Source organism: Syngnathus leptorhynchus, chromosome 17, assembly GCF_054491065.1.
Source record: "Syngnathus leptorhynchus isolate UIUO chromosome 17, UIUO_Slep, whole genome shotgun sequence".
Lineage (NCBI taxonomy): Eukaryota > Metazoa > Chordata > Actinopteri > Syngnathiformes > Syngnathidae > Syngnathus > Syngnathus leptorhynchus.
The window spans coordinates 5,608,787-5,624,333 of NC_141211.1; the positions used below are offsets into that span (position 1 = coordinate 5,608,787).

Below are 15,547 nucleotides of genomic sequence, written 5' to 3' on the forward strand. Positions count from 1 at the left end.
AAGCCCCTCAAGACTGAGCTTAAATGGACGCACAGTGATAGGTGAAAGCCGGAATCGCACAAAGGCTGAGGATATCAAGAGTTACCGATGGTGACCAGGTGGCCAAGGACAGGGGGGGGGGGGGGTGACATTATCCTTTCTGCTTGCATCAGAACCATTGTCAGAAGGTCATTGGATGTATGTTCCAAATTGGATGATAGATTTCATAACAAGTGAAATATTAGACAGATGGGAACATCCCTTCAGCTGGATCGGTTTCAAAATCTAGGCAACAACCAACAGAGGCCTGAAGTCTTTCTTTCAATTTGTTATCCGATGCGGTCCCGGTCAGCATCGTATCTTGGAGGTAACCCATCAAGCCTGACCTTCACAATGAAGGTCCACGACCGGAGTCACCCAATCCAAAGAGTGGGGGAACGGGCCACCTCTGATCCCGGCAGTTACCCTTGGCCTTTTAGCGCTCTCATTCAAGACGAAGCCAAGCTTCTTCCAGAAACTCAAACCTTCCCTTCATGCCTGCTTCTTTGAAGAGCTGGGTTAAATCCCTCCCCACACCACTGCACTTTAATTGGAAAGGACTATCCCGGAAACATGACCCCTATCTGACACATACGGAATGAGCGACATTGCAGCTTTGCCAAAAGTCTTAGACCAGCCAGAATGAAAGGCCAGAATCCTGGAAGACCTGAGAGCGACATCTTCATTGGTTGACCACCTGAAACATCTGGAAGACTCAAAGATGAAAACACAAAACTCACAGAGGACAAGATTATAATTTATTTCTTCAGAAGAAACCAAAGCAAAATGATACACAGAGCTGTAAAAGGGGCACATCACTGACAACATCCATTCCGCACGTAGAAATTACTACACTACGACAACACAAGGCCATAGTTCCAATCGTCCTCAAAGTCAGGCTGTAAAAATGTCATCAAAATTTGTCCTCAAAGGTAAACAAACATTTCAGAGCAGCATTTTATTTTCACAATAGTAATTAATTAAAACACTACAAATCTGGGTCAAGTGTGTCTTTTTTTGTGGAGAGGGGCACGAGTACATATTAAGATTCGTATAAAATCGTACTAAATTCTCATGCGCGCAGAGCGTCACAATTTATCCACATTTACAAGCAAATGTCAGAATATATGAAAACCAACACCCAGTGAAAAACAATGATAGTGTTAACCAAATATGGACCAAAATGTCCACCAGAGCCCACCCAAATTTTCCCTTTCCTGCCATTTCAGGGAGTCTTCAAACTCAAAGGTAAACCTAACTTTTTTCCAACGTCAACGTGAGCCAGTGGGAGAGGTCGTGACCCCACATCCTGTGAAAGAGAGGACACTCGAGGTGTCAGGTTTGTGAGGGCCACGGAAGAAGGGCGGCATTCAGTTTGGTCGCCGCCTCTCCCGCTACACACCAAGTCACCTGACACTACATCAGGTGTTTGCTTACCATTTAGTCCGCGAGACGCACAAATTGTGGACCGGATGCTTTTGCAATTAATTTGATCACGTGGCTGCGTCATTGAGGTTGAGTGTTTTCTAATCAGTAGCTTTTACCAATGACATTGTACACAAGCAAACAAAAACATGTCAAACAGCCACCTGAGCCCAAATGTCCAAAAACCTTGAGCCTCCATCTTGGTTGGTGCCTTAAAGTCTCCATAATGTAAACTGCTTCATTTAGCCAAGGCAATAAAAACTTGCAAGGCTTGACTCTGGAGTTTTTGCTTCACACGCTGCCTTACACAACCCGTTCAGATTCCCTTGTCCCGAGGTAAGGCTGCTTCCCAGCGAGATAAGCTCGCTTGCTAACCCAAGTGGCTCTTGAATTAGCGCCATTTTCTTGTACAACATGACAAATTCAGGCTCTGTCAATCCCCAACACAAACAAACCAACCAAGCCCAAAACCCAGGAGTCCTACGTCAAAGATGTGAGGAGCTACAGCGGCTTTTCACCTTTGGCACGACGAGGATCTCGTCTCCATCTCGGATTCTGTACGAGTGGAGCGCCCGGAAGCCGCACTTCAACTCCTCCGGTCCCACCACGGCAGCCATTTCCCGGCTGATGTAGAAGAGCCTGATCCCGTTGCTGGGCAGTTGAAGAAGTGCCCTCAGCTGCTTCCTCAGGTTGCCCACCGTCCACTCCAGGCGGAGGCTTACCGCCTCCACTCGATCACCCCAGCGGACGTCCACCGTTGTGCAACGGGGACTCAGGTCCACGTCGACCAACGGGGCCAGTTGACCGTACTTGGATACCAGCTCGTTGTACCTGTAGGAGTCAGACCGCTGAGCCTCAACATTTTGGTGCAAACAGTGACCCGTTTTATATGTATGTGACTAATATTTCAGATATTTTTTTTCTGATTAATGATTAATCTCTTTGTCAGAGCAGTCAATTCTGACAAATATGTGATCTCTGGGTTCGTTTGTCTTTAGTATGTCAAACATGAAGACGCGGGGTAACCGATTCACATTGTGTCTCCTTTTGGGGAAAGACCCAATTCAATGGCTTTGCGGTGCCTGATCAAAATTTGCATTAAAGGTTAAAAATGTCAACGTTGCCACCTCTTCTTATCTGACTGGAACACTCAATATTCCCACCCCGCCGTCTCCTTTCAATTTCCTTTCAGTCCCTCCGCTTGAGACTCGCATTTCATTTCGAGTCTGGTCACTCCTCTTGCAACTAATCCTTCCTGTACACCTCGCTGGGCTCTTTTCATGCTACGCCTGTTTCTCAATGACTTGCAATGTCACACAAGACATTCAAGCAGCGCTGAACCTCTGGTGGACAGATTAACTCAACTCCTACGTCAATCACTCAACACCATCACCAAGCGGTCCGATTCAGTGTCGGTCATCCACGAGGTGGTGCTGTTTGTATTTACGTACTTCTAATGTCTAATTTTCCAGCAGTTATTCAAATGAATGTTTTTGGTCAGCTTCCAGAGTGAAAAAACTAATCTTCCCACTTAAGCTTTCAGAAGTAATAAAATTTAAAAAGCTATAAATATCTACCTGCTAGCTGGTGTATCCGTTTTCCGTGTATCAGAGAAGTCCCAGTACAAAGAAGTCATTGAGTAGGGAAAGAGTGGTGGCATTGTCCCCACACCAAAGGTTAGTCCCGCCCCCTCAACTACACATTTGCTCCGGACCAACTCGAGGAAGCAAAAATATGGAGTTCTCGCTGTTTTTGCCAAGTTAGTTCATTTTCTTTGTCGTAAAGGTTAGGGTCTGCTGAATTGTGTTACCTTCTACTCAGTGGCTTGTTCTTCATTCATCAGCTGCTGCAAAGCTCATTTCTTTATTTAAGTCTTCCTTTGCACCTGCTAAGCTAGCATTAGCATCTTATGGGCCGCTCTGTCCTCGGCAGGATGGATATTTCAAATTGTTTTGACTGTTTTTCCTAAACGGCTGGACATGACGGCAACATGTCAGGTCTGGCGACTGAAGCCCGACACTTTGTGACTTGGTCAAACCTGTGCGGACGCTCCAGCTCCGGACACTCCAGGTAGTAGCGGATGAAGAACCGCTCAGCAGCTTCCCTGTCGTTGTCAGTCACCGCGCCCCCGTTCAGCACCGATACATTTGGCAACCTGCAGAGCGGAGGCACTAAGTTAGCAACAAAATTTAGAAAAACTGGCATTGGCACCAACGTTACAAAGCTCGGCATTACTGTGCTAAAAGGAGGCTGCGGCGCTCTTGCGTGTTGTACGGCTTCAACAGCGGAATCCCCATCACTTTCACTTCTTGCAGCTTGGGGAAGAAATTCAGCCTCTCGATATCCCCCCACTCACTCAGCCCTGAACCACGGAACACGGTGGCCATTCAGACGGGCAATATGCTGATAGCGCCCCGTTGCCTCTCTCCTGACCTGAGTTGTTGAGGTTGACACAGCGCAAGTTGGGGAAGAGGCACTGCAGAGTTTCCTGGGTGTCGCCCACGTGCTCCACGCTGTTGTTGGCCAGCACCAATTCGCTGAGGCTGGGGTACATCTGCCCGAATTTGCGCACCTCTGCCCAATCGCGCAGGTGGTTGTCGGTGATCTGCAGCAGGTGGAGGGACGGGCAGGTCGTGCAGGAAAGGGACACGTCGTGGTAGTCGTTCAGGCACAAAAAAAGCTCCGCCAGCCTGGGGGAGAAATCAGGAGCACAAATGAAAGGCAGCTTCGGGACGCGCTCGTGTGCTCATCCTTCTACTTACTCAGGCGTGTTTTGTGTGAGCGCGTGCACCGTGTCCCAGCTGACGTGCGTGTTGATGAGGACGAGTCGCCGCACCCGAGCGAACACCTCGGCCATGGGCGGCTCCAGCGCGGCGCCGCTCAGCGGGTTCATGCTCAGGTTGAGGAAGTCCAGGTGGGGGACGTTGGAAACAATGGCGCAGATCTGGCAAACCCGAAAAAAAAAATCACATTGATGTCTTGTAATCCTGAAAGTCATTTGGCTCACCTCGGCCCAGTCGTGGATTTCATTGTAGGACAGGTCCAGCTCCACCACATGGGCACAGAAAGCGGCGATGTCGGACCTGTCGCCCGCTTTTTTGATGCCGCAGTCGTTCAGAACCAGCACGTTGGGCAAGAATAGGTGACCTGCAGATGGGGCGCGCCACCATTAGGATGGAAAGTGCCTCGGAAACGACCGCCGCTAACCTTTGGTGGGCGAGCCGGGCGGGGAAGGCAGCACCACGACCCCCAGGCCTTGGCCATACGGGAAGTTCTCCGTGTTGTACTTGTCGCTGATGACCTGTACGAAGGTGCGAGCCACCTCTTCATCACAGGACTGGTCCATTGTCTCAGCCCTAAAACATAGTGACCCTTATGATTTCATGTCTCATTTGAGTGCGCTGTCATGATTTGCACTTTTTATGCACTTATTAAGGAAACAAGATGATTATTTCAATTTCCATTCATTTCCTCTGGGAAAACTTCATTTGAACTTCCACTGTATGGAGCTCATATTACATTTGGGTTCACGAGGGCCTCTAGGGAGCACGCAGAACTGAGCTCACGTGGGCCCCAACGCCGGCAGGGAAAAGGGCTCTAAAAATAGCCCGTCAGCGTGATCGCATGAGTGACAAGGAAGTTGAAACGCGAGGAGACGCAAGCGGGCTGCGCTAACGCCGGTCGATGATCTTCGACCGGCCACGAGCCCATTTACAGAACCTGTTGCGTTCGCCCCCCCCCCCCCCTCAAATAAGCAAAGACATTTTACAAAATGTATCCACCGACCTGGAGTAAAAACAGCCAGTAAAAATGATTTACTGTTCATTTGTGCAATTCACTCACTGTGTGAATATTAGAATCTTTTTGACAGTGCGATGACATCACTCAAAGTCCCTCTCTCTTATCCACCATGATCAGGACTATCGGTTTCAGACAAATCATCTCGCAACGCCCGAATAGCTCGAGTTTGATGTTCCTGTCGTAATAGTTTCTCACAGATCGGCCAAATCTTACCTTTGATGTGGGGGGGCAGAGCAAAAAGCAAAGCTGCTTTTCAACGGCGCATCTGATCACATTCCCCTGCTGAGAAAAGACACCCAAAATTAAAAAAAAAAGCAGCAGAGAGCAGGGAATGGGAAAATATGCGCAAACATGTATACAACCACCACAAGACGGCGGCCTTGCACCCCCCCCCCCCCACTACGTGACGAAATGTGATATTATAAGTGAATGGAAGACACTCGGAGGGAAACCTCCTTTCTTCTTGAATGGCAATTATTTTAACAGCGTGCATTATCACTTTTTGGTTCTTTTATCACAAACAGGGTATTTTAGGTTGTATTACCTGACATGTTTCGGCATGAACTTCCGCCTTCATCAGAGTGTCATGCCAAGTTCATGCCGAAACATGTCAGGTAATACAACCTAAAATACCCTGTTTGTGATAAAAGAACCAAAAAGTGATTGAAAAAAGGAAACAGAATGAACTTAGTACAACTATAGCGTGCATTATGTTGCAGACAATAGAGCACGGGAGAAAGCTCCTTTATGCCTGATGAACATATGTCAGTTTCTTATGAAGACACTGACATCCAGCTTGCACTTGGCATCTTGTCTCTATGTATTCCCTAGATTTGTTTCTCATACAAATATTTATTTTGACTATGACTTATTAGTGTCATAGTGGAGGTCATTTAACGACGACATGTCCCGACTCACGCACACGTTTGGGTTGCGTCACCGCTGTCGTAAACCGAAGACTCAAGGGGAAAATAAAACAATTCGTTTTTTGCACAAAGTCGTTGTTTATGCCGAATTGAAACACGAGTCTGACACGTTTGAGGGGAAAAACACATTTCTCGTTTACACTCGAAAATAATCAAGGCCACGTTAAAAAAAAAAATGAACTGGGTTCGGCAGAAGTCAATCTAATGGTGCGATAACCAAACACCAAGACCTGCGCGGTGTTGATAAATATGGTCAAGAGATAAGACTGTCTTAAAACGTGACTGCTTTCTCAATCGAGAAAAACGACGTAAAAATGTATACTGCTGTTTTTAATTGTGGTGCTTAAAACTACCTTGTCCCGTCATGACATGCAGTGAAATAATTTAATCTTCGGCAAGTGCTCTCGAGTCAACGATACCAACTTTTTAGCTTCGTTTTTGAAAGCGACATGGTTATTTTTGTGGACATTATGCCTGCACTCACCGTGAGCCCCCCGGAAGACACTCGCTATGTTATGTTTGTGTTTTGCTTTTCGCTGGTGGGCTGTCAGTGGATGACGGAAGTGACGTAGTTTAAATGGCTTTAAACTTGAACGGGGCTCCTCCTCGCGCAATTTTAAAACAAAACAAAACAACAAAAAACGTGGTTAATGTACCTAAAGTGATGCTAACTAGAATAAATGAATAAATATATCCAAATATATGTTTATAGTCAAATTGTATTCATTGTTTTTCTTTTCACGAGGCGCGTGTCAGCGTAAAGCCACGCCCACCAGAAGTAATGGGGTTCAATCATCACGAAATTTACAAACAAAACGGAAAAAAGACGTGTGCAGAAGAAAAAAATGTATTATATAAAATAATAAACATTTAGAAAATCCAAGACGGTGTTTTATATTTGTCTGCTGAGAGTTAGGGGTTTATTCGTCCGCTGTTGTGGAAATTACGTCATGTATTTTCAAAAAGGAGTTTTCCTCCTCGCGTTTAGTCAAAAAACTAAAAAAATTGTTTTTGCAAGCAGTAGTTAATATTAAATCAAAAAATGTTTTCCAACAACTCTAATACAGTGACTTTATTTTTGCTGCCGATGCAAACCTCGCCCACTGTACCGGAAATACAAAATCTAAAACGGGTTAAACTCGCATTCAAAACAAAACCTAAATTCTTGCGCAAGACACAATACATTACCATAAAACAATGTAAAGACAACAATGTCACGCTTTTTTGTCATGTTTTTCTCACTGTCCTCCATGAATATGGTTTGCATTGTTGTTGCTTATCTCCCTTACGTTGTAAATCAAAACTATGCATTTTTATATATATATTTTTTATTTGACCTAATGTCAAGGCCAGAGAAGTCTTGTGTTACAGGGAAGACTTGCATGCATACTTGGAATAGTCGTGTAGCTGACATTTAGAAATGGGCTAATCCTGGTGTTATGTCATTTTATGTACTATATTCTGTGACAATGTCGTCAATAAAACACAAGACATACTACTTTGACTTGTGTCACAAGAATATTTTATCCAAGTTTGTGTGTTGGTTTAGAGAGGAAATTAGTCCAGGGGAAAATGAAGCAAAAAAGTGGGGGTGCCCGAGCAAGCGCTCGCCTAATCCAGAATTATCCTGTGACTCAGTCGTGATAGGAGAAAGGATAATCTGTCAGACGCAAGGGGAACACTATCTGTTCCATTGTAGGTAAAAAGAAAGAATATTTTGTTCCTGTTCCTCTTCGTGTATTTGGACCACAGGTGACAAACATGGCACTCATGAGGTCAGGCTGGCTTTGGAGACAGAGTGAGTACATTGGGTGCTGATGATAACAAACCAAGCGTTACCTATTCTTGGAATGATCGGTCATGCTTCCCACCGTGCAGCGTCTGTGCTGAAGCGCTGGAAGTTGAACTGGTGTGACCTCTGGGTGGATGGCAGCTTTTGCTTCTACAAGAGCGACAGCCGTCGAGAGCTGGTGCACCGCGTCAACCTCAAGCTCACATGCGCAGATGTGCGTTGCGGCCTAGAATGTCAAGGTAGAGCATTATTGTTGAGTTCTCCTTAATGGCAACATGATGCTAAAAGTGTTTTTGTTTTTTGTTTTCTCGTAGGGGTGACGCCACCTGAGACTAATCCCCGCGAGAACGTCATCGTGGTGCAATTCAAGGACAGCTCAACGATGAACCTGTGCGCCAACAGCGAGGATGAGTCCATGTAGGTATCGCAGAGTTCACAGCAGAGCCCCTTTGACCTCTGTTGCTAACCTAAGCAGCAGCACCTATTGAAACACAAGCAAACTGTCTCGAAGACAGAGATACATTAACTATCATTCTCATAGAGTGCAAACAGACACAAGAGTTGACTGCTCATTTGAACCTGGTTGCTAAACAAAACAGCAGCACCTACCCCCATAAACAACACCAACAAGCATCACCAAAACTGCCATTGAGCAGAACAGGGAGCAGCTGAAAATAGTGTGCAATAAAAACAGCAAACTATCACCACTGTCCATTATGTGCTGTTCCTTTTGTTTTCTTTTTTCAGCGCGTGGAAATTGACCATGCTGGAGACCAGGAGGAACCCGGTAAGATCCACGTTCTTAGGTTTGCTTTTTTGGGGTATATAAAAACTTGAGATTGCGTTTTCTCACTGGCAGGTGTTCATGTACGATCCCTACAATGATTCCTATGAGGCCATACCCCTTAACCACTTTCACACATTCTATGTGACGCCAGGAGCGGGAACAGGTACAGTCTGCTCTGTTGAGAGTAAAAAGTTCTGATGTCCCTACTTCCAAGCAGTCTGAAATGCAGCATCAAAGGCCGGTTTTGCCCAATAAGGTGATTATCATCGCCATCTGCTCCCCAGGCACCCACCAGTTGATCGTCCAGAGGGAGAGAGAGTTCGACCACCTCGCCATGGGATTACTGGCAGGCATAGCAACGGGAGCGGCTATGCGCTCCTTCCTCTGGGCGCCCATGTTCTTCTGCTGAGACGAGTCGATTCTGCACCTTTAGCTTAACAATTCATATGCGATCAGAGGCGCATCTTTAGTTTAACAATTCATACGAGATCAGGAGGCTCTTTTGCAATTTCAATATGCTTTTGGTCATTGCTACTCATGTATGGTTGCTGCTACGTGATTATTTTTCTGGCTTGTGTTTAAAGTACAAATCATGAACCAAAAGCGTTTAAGTGCTTGTTTTTATTATTATTAGTGATTATGTCTTAGCCCACCATCAGAGTTGTTTTAGCAGTGCTACAAAGATCATGTACAGATTTTGGTGTAATCTTGGCATAACTAATTGTCCTACAAAAAAAGTTCGTTTGAACAGCAAAGCTTGTGGGGGACTAAGACTTTTGCACAGTCTCCACACAAGTCAAAATCCACTTTTAGCCCTCTTCATGTACTGGAGCATCGCTAGTAAGAACTGGTCGTATCGTTCTCAGCAACTCCTTATTAAGCAAACACAAGAAGCCTAACCATGATTTCCAGATCATTACTGATTGTCTTTTGTGATCGACGCTTTCGGAAAAGCAATTGTTACTCCTCTTTGCGCATGGCGCCACTGTGTCCATTAGATTTGCCGTTGTCTAACTTTCCCTCTGCCCGGAGCCTGCGGATCAGGTCGTGGGGACCCTTGCCCATCAGGGCTGACGGGTATCGGTAGGAGCCCCCTAGGCGGTCCCAAAGCGTGAAGTACTGGCCATAGTTGTAGTCAAAGAACAGGTGGTGGTCGGTGTGATGCGCCGAGCCATTGATGACTCCCGTCATGGCGCTGGGAACTCGGTAGTCGCCATCGTGGATGGAGATGGTCCAGATGTTGACAAAGACATAGAGGACCAAGTAGAGCACCTTATGGAGCGGGAAGAGAAACGGGTAGATGTGGTACGGGAGACCCTGCATGAAGCCGTCAACCGGGTGGAAGGCGTGGCTGGCGAATGGCGTGGGGATCTTCCACACGTGATGCGGCTTGTGAAAGAGCTGTGGACAACGCAAGACGACAAAGCAGTTTGATGTCAGGAATAGTAGTTGACAGATTCATATATCGTTCTAATTACATCAATCTGAAATGAATTTGAATACTTCATATTAATCACTTAAGATGGATATTTGAAGAAATGGATAAGTTGAGGGCAAAGTTAACTGCGCTCCCTACTGGTGAAATACAGTACATCATGTCATACTTCAAAATAGAGGAAATTCACTTACTTGATGGACGTGTTCTCACCTTATATATAAGCTTATGATGTAGGAAGCGGTGAATCCAATAAATGCACATGTCGGTGAAAAGCAGGAAAGAGATCATACTCAGGAAGAGCCCGGTCCAACCTGGAAATGCACAAGATCCGTCAGCGGTGATAACCATCGAGAGATTGAACTCAGAAACAACATTAGAGCGTACCCAAAGGAGAGTCGTGGACATTGTCGTACACTTTGCTGTATCCTCGGACTTCGGCAAAGAACAAAGCCACGGTGGGAATGCTGATCCACGGCAGAGAGGTCAGAGCGTATTTGATCTCCCTCTGAACCTGATTCTGGGGGAGGAAATTGGACATAAAACAGGGAAGAAATCAAGTCAAACATGGAAGAAAGGATGTGAGTACCTCTAAGAAGTGGGGGTGTTTCATGAGGTCATGGTCAAAGACGAAGAAGTAGCTGAGGGCCCCCAAACTTAGGTAGAGGATCATCGCCCCAAGGTTGGTTACCACCAGGAGGCTTAGGATCTGCCGCAGGGCGCCGTCCTCGGACCAAGACGACGGGTACACGTACGGCGTGAAGACGTAATAGTCGGCCACGTTCAGCACGAGATCCATGGCCGAACCTGAATATGTTTATGAGCAATTAAAGTACAGTGGTTAAGTATTTATTTACCAGTGAGAAAGCAATAAGAATGAGAACAAAAAATAAAATAAAAAATATTATTAAAAAGGAATGGCTTGCATTTTCTAATATATTGCCAAATCAAGCTGATTTATCTTTTGTACTAAACATAGGATACAGTCGTATCAAAATAACACACATGATTGTTTTAATATTTTGGATTTGTCAAAAATTGTGAGCAAATTCTTCAGACATGAAACATTTTCTTGACGGTCTAATGCACCAAAGTATACGTTACACAAGCACAAATATAACAAAATGCATGACTTAATAACTTAGCAACACAAAATATGAGTTATTTAATGAATAACTGTACCTGGTGTTGGTTACTTTCCTTAGGACAGGAACAACATTGAAAGGTACAGCTCCGTGCTATAACCAGACAATAACCAATCAATGAAGAGCAGTGAGTGATGTCACCCAAATGCTGACCCATGAGCGCCCAGAACTTAGTCACATCAGCTTCGGTGTCTTTCGTGATTGGCCAATTGGGTGATCTGCTCATTGCGAAAGGCTTCCGCGATGCCCCTTGCCTTAGCTGGACCCGAGCTCAAACGCCCATCAAAATGTTACCAAAAAGTGACCTTAAAAAGTCTGCTTCGACACTTTAACTTGGAAGAAGAGGGGCCAGCTACAAGATCCGGGTGGATGTATTTTATTACGTATTTTTATGCTCATATTGTCCACAAACAAGGCTCCTAAAAAAACGGAGCACCGTCCACAAACATATCAACTTAAGCCTTGCTTCGTGTAAATTACAGTTGCGTCAAACGGTAGAACATGAACTCATTGATGGTGACAAGGGATTACGCCTTCCATTCAATTCGGCGACATTTAATGCCTCCCCGTAGTTGGTTCATTGAGCGCATTCATGTCGTTTGCACAACAGCCCTAAAACCCCCCCAAAAAACAATGGCATTAAAAATCCACTAGGTGTCACAATTGCTCCGCGTAAAACCATACTGCTCAAACAATGCACAACAAATATGGTCAAGTAGCCATGGGGTCAAGCCATTAACCCTGAATGGCATCACGATGACGTCATCACAAAGCCTATTAGCCATATGACTGTGATGTAGAGCAATATGCCCTCTTCTGGGTGTCATCATGACTGTGGGCTAGAGTCGTTTTGCCCTGCCGATATCATTGGCACAAATCATCGTAGTCGTTCGACTATGAACTAGAGCAGCAACTGGCGGGATCTTAACGAAAGCTCAAATTAAGTAGGGACTACTATCTTGTCGGCACCAATGTGGCACTGAAACCACCAAATTGAGAAGAAAATGGAGCCCACGGACAAGTACTCCCTAAAGCAAAATGTGCAACTCCTCCAGTATCAGACGGAGAGGTTTAGACAGCTATGGACGAAGGGGAGTGAATGTTTCGAAGAGCTCAAGCATTATTACAACCAGCTCAATGAAGAGTGGCAAACCCAGTGGCTGAATAGGGAGGAGACCATAGCATCTTCCCTGAGGAACCTGGAGGTGGACTATATCAAATTGTTAGAGGAATATACCAAAGTGTACAACAGCAGGGAGGCCAATGAGAGGATTCTACTCCAAACCAATGCTGACTTACATAAGCGTAATTTAGATCTCAAGCAATACCACATGCAACTCAACCAAGTATGGCAAAGCCGCTGGATGAAACGGGAAAAAAGTATCGCCTCCCAAGTGCAATATTTGGAAGCAGACAATAGGATACTGGTGATGGAAAAAGCCGAGCTGTCTCACAGAATGCAGGCCAACGAAAAGATGTTCTTGAAAACCAAGGCTGAATTGTACAAAACCAATTTAGAGCTGGAGAAACTAAAAGCTTCCAAAGATTCTCTCTCCATGGAAATGTCAGACAAGGAGGTGAGCTGGAACCGAGAGAAAGGCAAACTGCTGAGAGAACGACAAGAGCTTCTTGACCAAATCAAGCACTTTGATCACCTGATCCTGCGTGTGGTATGTGTAGATGAGTTCTAGGTCAGATTATTATTATTTATTTTTTATTAAATCACTAATATTTGAATAGGGTGGTAGTAAAGGTTTTAAATCCACTATATAGTTGAGATTCAACCACCATTGCTCATGTGCCTGATTTTTGCTACTCAGGAAATTGCTGTCAGAGCGATGGAGGAATGGACAAAGATGAAGCAGGGCGACAACAGAACCAACTCTGAGGAAAAAGAGTGCATCAGGCAGTGGGAGGAAGCAAGGCAAGGAGGCGATGACAAGCTAGAAGGGAGCCACAACACCGAGTACCAAGCCACTTGTGAAGAGGAGCAATATGTGGAGGAAGATGAAGGAGATGGGGAGGAAGCCATGCAAGAGAGTTATGAGGGCCGAGAGAGCGAAGACAACGAAGACAGCGAGGAGGACACAGAGAGCAACGAGGACACAGAGAGCGACGAGGAAGAAGAGAGTGACGAGGAAGAGGAGGACGAGGAGGAGGCCGAGAACAAGGGAGGGCGTGACTGCAAAGGCGACGACAGAGAGTGGGAAGACTGTGAAGATGAGTGGGAAGACTGCGATGCCGCTGACGACGAGGTGGACGATGACCAGGAGGAGGAGAAAGAGGACGACAGAGACGCAGGGGACAGAGAAGATGATGGGGAGGATGACCAAGAGGAAGGGCAAGAGGATGACCAAGACGAGGAGGAAGAAGATGACCAAGATGACGTGGAACAGGATGACCAAGAGGACGTGGAAGAGGAAGGCCAAGATGGTGACCGCGAGGAAGGAGATGAAGGTGACCCGGATAAAAACACAGTAGAAGAAGAAGGAAATGACTCAAAGGCTGACGTGGAAAATGCTGAGCAGGAGGGAAACAATCAAGACAATAAAGATGACAAACCGGCTGAAGAGGAAGGTGGGGAGGGGGCTGCCAAGGAGGAGGAGCTGCAAGAAAAGAAAAGCCAGGTTGGAGAGGAGACCAACAAGGAGATTGAAGAGACACAAGAAGGCCAAAGTGTCAGCGAGGGCCCGGAGAAGGAAGAAAGTGGCGCCACCGAGGAGAAGGCGGCTGAACAGAGCACTGCTACTTCAGGGGCTGAAGAGAGTGCCACAGTGGAAGAGGGGGAGAAGCCAGACGCTGGACAAGAGAGCATCACGGAGGAGGTCAGTCAAGAGAGTGCCCAGCCAGCCGAGGAAGAAGGGAGTGGTGCTCAAGAAAAAGAGGCAGATGGTGAGGAAGACAGCAAAGAGGGTGACAAAGAGGGTGAGAAAGACAGTGCAAAGGAAGAGGGGGAGAGTGTCGCTGAGGAGACGACGGAAAGGGAGCAAGAGAGCGCCCAGGCAGATGAGGGGAGTGTCGCCGAGAAGACACAAGGAGAGGAAAGTGTCACAGAGGCGGGCGGGGAAGACACTGTAAAGGTAGAAGAGAAGGAGGAGGAGAGCAAAGTGAGTGTTGATGCAAAGGAGCAAGTAGGAGGTTCTGCTCAAGACCAAGTGAGCCAGGAAGCGGAGGCAGAGTCGGTTGAAGGGGAGGTGGCGGTGGCGGCGGCGGACGACGTGAGGGAGAGCGCTCAACAGGAGGCACAAGAGAAAGACCAAGACGTGAAGGAGAGCGCTCAACAGGAGCCGGAAGAGAGTGGCAAGCAGCAAGATAAAGACCAGGCCCGGGAGGCCCAGGAAGCCCAGGAAGTCCAAGGCCAGAGCTTGGTGGAGGTCCAAGACAAAGACAGCGGCCCAAAAGACCAGGGCGAGGAAGAAAGGGTCAAGACGGAAGAAGGAAATTATACCGGTGTGGAATTGAGTGACGCCAAGAAGGAAGAGAAGAAAGAAGGCGCCGAGGAAGACAGCCTTACAGAAGAAGTTCAACAGGTCACCTGCCCGCCGCCACCGGAGGAGGCCAGTGACGCACCCAAGAAAGACGTCGCTGCTGACGGCGGCGGCGAGAAAATTAGTGCCGCGGCACCAGAGGACACAAAGGAACAAGAAGGCTTCGCCATCGAGATGGTTAAAGAGGGCGAGAGAAGGGAGAGCTATTTTGAACGAATGATTAGCCGCCTCACCAAGAAAGACAAAGAGGAGAGACGAGAGCGGGTCCGGCGGGAGGTGGAGCGCATAGAACAGGAGAAGAAGGAACGCCTCCGCAAGGAAGATGAGAGAAAAGAAGAGAAGAGGAGGAGAAAGGAAAACAGGAAGGAAGAGGAGGCCAGAGAGAGGGAGGACAGGAGATCCAAATAAGAGACAGAGATGACAAGCTTTCCACTCCGATGAGGTAGACGCTGCCATCCCGCACCCGGATTTGATGAAAGTTGGAATCTTCTTTTAGGGGGGAGGGTTGGGGGGGGGCAATCACTTTCCAATCTGCCCGGAGGAGAAAAAGAAATCAAATTTGACAACGAGGTAATGAACCCGTGAAGCCATTATCTTAGATAACCCCTTTCAAAGATACTGATGGAAATTCTATTCAACATAGCTGGCTGATTTCTCCATTTGCGAGCTGCAATGCTGGCTTGAGTAACCCTTTCCACCACCTTCAGCTAATAAAGTCAGATGCACCTCA

General features: G+C 46.6%; 4 protein-coding genes across 6 annotated transcripts; 2 read left to right on the forward strand and 2 right to left on the reverse strand.

The window, feature by feature from the left end:
• Positions 1-754: 754 nt before the first annotated feature.
• On the reverse strand, positions 755-6,734 carry LOC147043377 (tubulin-specific chaperone cofactor E-like protein). 2 transcript variants are annotated; one of them, XM_085936647.1, is made up of 9 exons: positions 6,655-6,734; positions 5,458-5,526; positions 4,651-4,799; positions 4,451-4,590; positions 4,206-4,387; positions 3,877-4,133; positions 3,679-3,805; positions 3,482-3,598; positions 755-2,274 (listed from the first exon to the last, which is right to left on the reverse strand). In XM_085936647.1, exons 3-9 carry the CDS (start codon positions 4,787-4,789, stop codon positions 1,929-1,931), a joined length of 1,308 nt encoding a protein of 435 aa, XP_085792773.1. In that variant the 5' UTR covers positions 4,790-4,799; positions 5,458-5,526; positions 6,655-6,734; the 3' UTR covers positions 755-1,928. The 2 variants fall into 2 exon arrangements, with proteins under 2 accessions (XP_085792773.1, XP_085792774.1); XM_085936648.1 differs by lacking the exon at positions 6,655-6,734 and adding an exon at positions 6,524-6,609.
• A 1,197-nt stretch (positions 6,735-7,931) lies between these two features.
• Positions 7,932-9,158, forward strand: plekhb1 (pleckstrin homology domain containing B1). 2 transcript variants are annotated; one of them, XM_085936480.1, is made up of 6 exons: positions 7,932-7,968; positions 8,049-8,201; positions 8,277-8,379; positions 8,710-8,749; positions 8,822-8,912; positions 9,034-9,158. In XM_085936480.1, exons 1-6 carry the CDS (start codon positions 7,932-7,934, stop codon positions 9,156-9,158), a joined length of 549 nt encoding a protein of 182 aa, XP_085792606.1. The 2 variants fall into 2 exon arrangements, with proteins under 2 accessions (XP_085792606.1, XP_085792605.1); XM_085936479.1 differs by lacking the exon at positions 7,932-7,968 and having other exon boundaries at positions 7,988-8,201.
• A 195-nt stretch (positions 9,159-9,353) lies between these two features.
• LOC147043379 (lathosterol oxidase-like) lies at positions 9,354-11,471 on the reverse strand. Its single transcript, XM_085935842.1, has 5 exons — positions 11,367-11,471; positions 10,774-10,991; positions 10,572-10,704; positions 10,398-10,498; positions 9,354-10,150 (listed from the first exon to the last, which is right to left on the reverse strand). Exons 2-5 carry the CDS (start codon positions 10,981-10,983, stop codon positions 9,710-9,712), a joined length of 885 nt encoding a protein of 294 aa, XP_085791968.1. The 5' UTR covers positions 10,984-10,991; positions 11,367-11,471; the 3' UTR covers positions 9,354-9,709.
• A 765-nt stretch (positions 11,472-12,236) lies between these two features.
• LOC147043380 (uncharacterized) lies at positions 12,237-15,547 on the forward strand. Its single transcript, XM_085936024.1, has 2 exons — positions 12,237-12,999; positions 13,150-15,547. Exons 1-2 carry the CDS (start codon positions 12,334-12,336, stop codon positions 15,223-15,225), a joined length of 2,742 nt encoding a protein of 913 aa, XP_085792150.1. The 5' UTR covers positions 12,237-12,333; the 3' UTR covers positions 15,226-15,547.

Excerpts from the sequence above, each read along its gene's own strand:
- plekhb1 (XM_085936479.1), top strand. The coding sequence starts at position 7,988 with ATGATAACAAACCAAGCGTTACCTATTCTTGGAATGATCGGTCATGCT. Across the intron at positions 8,380-8,709 it reads AACAGCGAGGATGAGTCCAT|CGCGTGGAAATTGACCATGC; the intron begins GTAGGTATCGCA and ends TTCTTTTTTCAG. Across the intron at positions 8,913-9,033 it reads GACGCCAGGAGCGGGAACAG|GCACCCACCAGTTGATCGTC; the intron begins GTACAGTCTGCT and ends TCTGCTCCCCAG.
- LOC147043379 (XM_085935842.1), bottom strand. The coding sequence starts at position 10,983 with ATGGATCTCGTGCTGAACGTGGCCGACTATTACGTCTTCACGCCGTAC. Across the intron at positions 10,705-10,773 it reads AACACCCCCACTTCTTAGAG|AATCAGGTTCAGAGGGAGAT; the intron begins GTACTCACATCC and ends TTCCTCCCCCAG. Across the intron at positions 10,151-10,397 it reads ATCATAAGCTTATATATAAG|CTCTTTCACAAGCCGCATCA; the intron begins GTGAGAACACGT and ends CGTTGTCCACAG.
- LOC147043380 (XM_085936024.1), top strand. The coding sequence starts at position 12,334 with ATGGAGCCCACGGACAAGTACTCCCTAAAGCAAAATGTGCAACTCCTC. Across the intron at positions 13,000-13,149 it reads ATCACCTGATCCTGCGTGTG|GAAATTGCTGTCAGAGCGAT; the intron begins GTATGTGTAGAT and ends TTTGCTACTCAG.
- LOC147043377 (XM_085936647.1), bottom strand. The coding sequence starts at position 4,789 with ATGGACCAGTCCTGTGATGAAGAGGTGGCTCGCACCTTCGTACAGGTC. Across the intron at positions 4,591-4,650 it reads GCCCGGCTCGCCCACCAAAG|GTCACCTATTCTTGCCCAAC; the intron begins GTTAGCGGCGGT and ends CCCCATCTGCAG. Across the intron at positions 2,275-3,481 it reads GAGCTGGAGCGTCCGCACAG|GTACAACGAGCTGGTATCCA; the intron begins GTTTGACCAAGT and ends TGACTCCTACAG.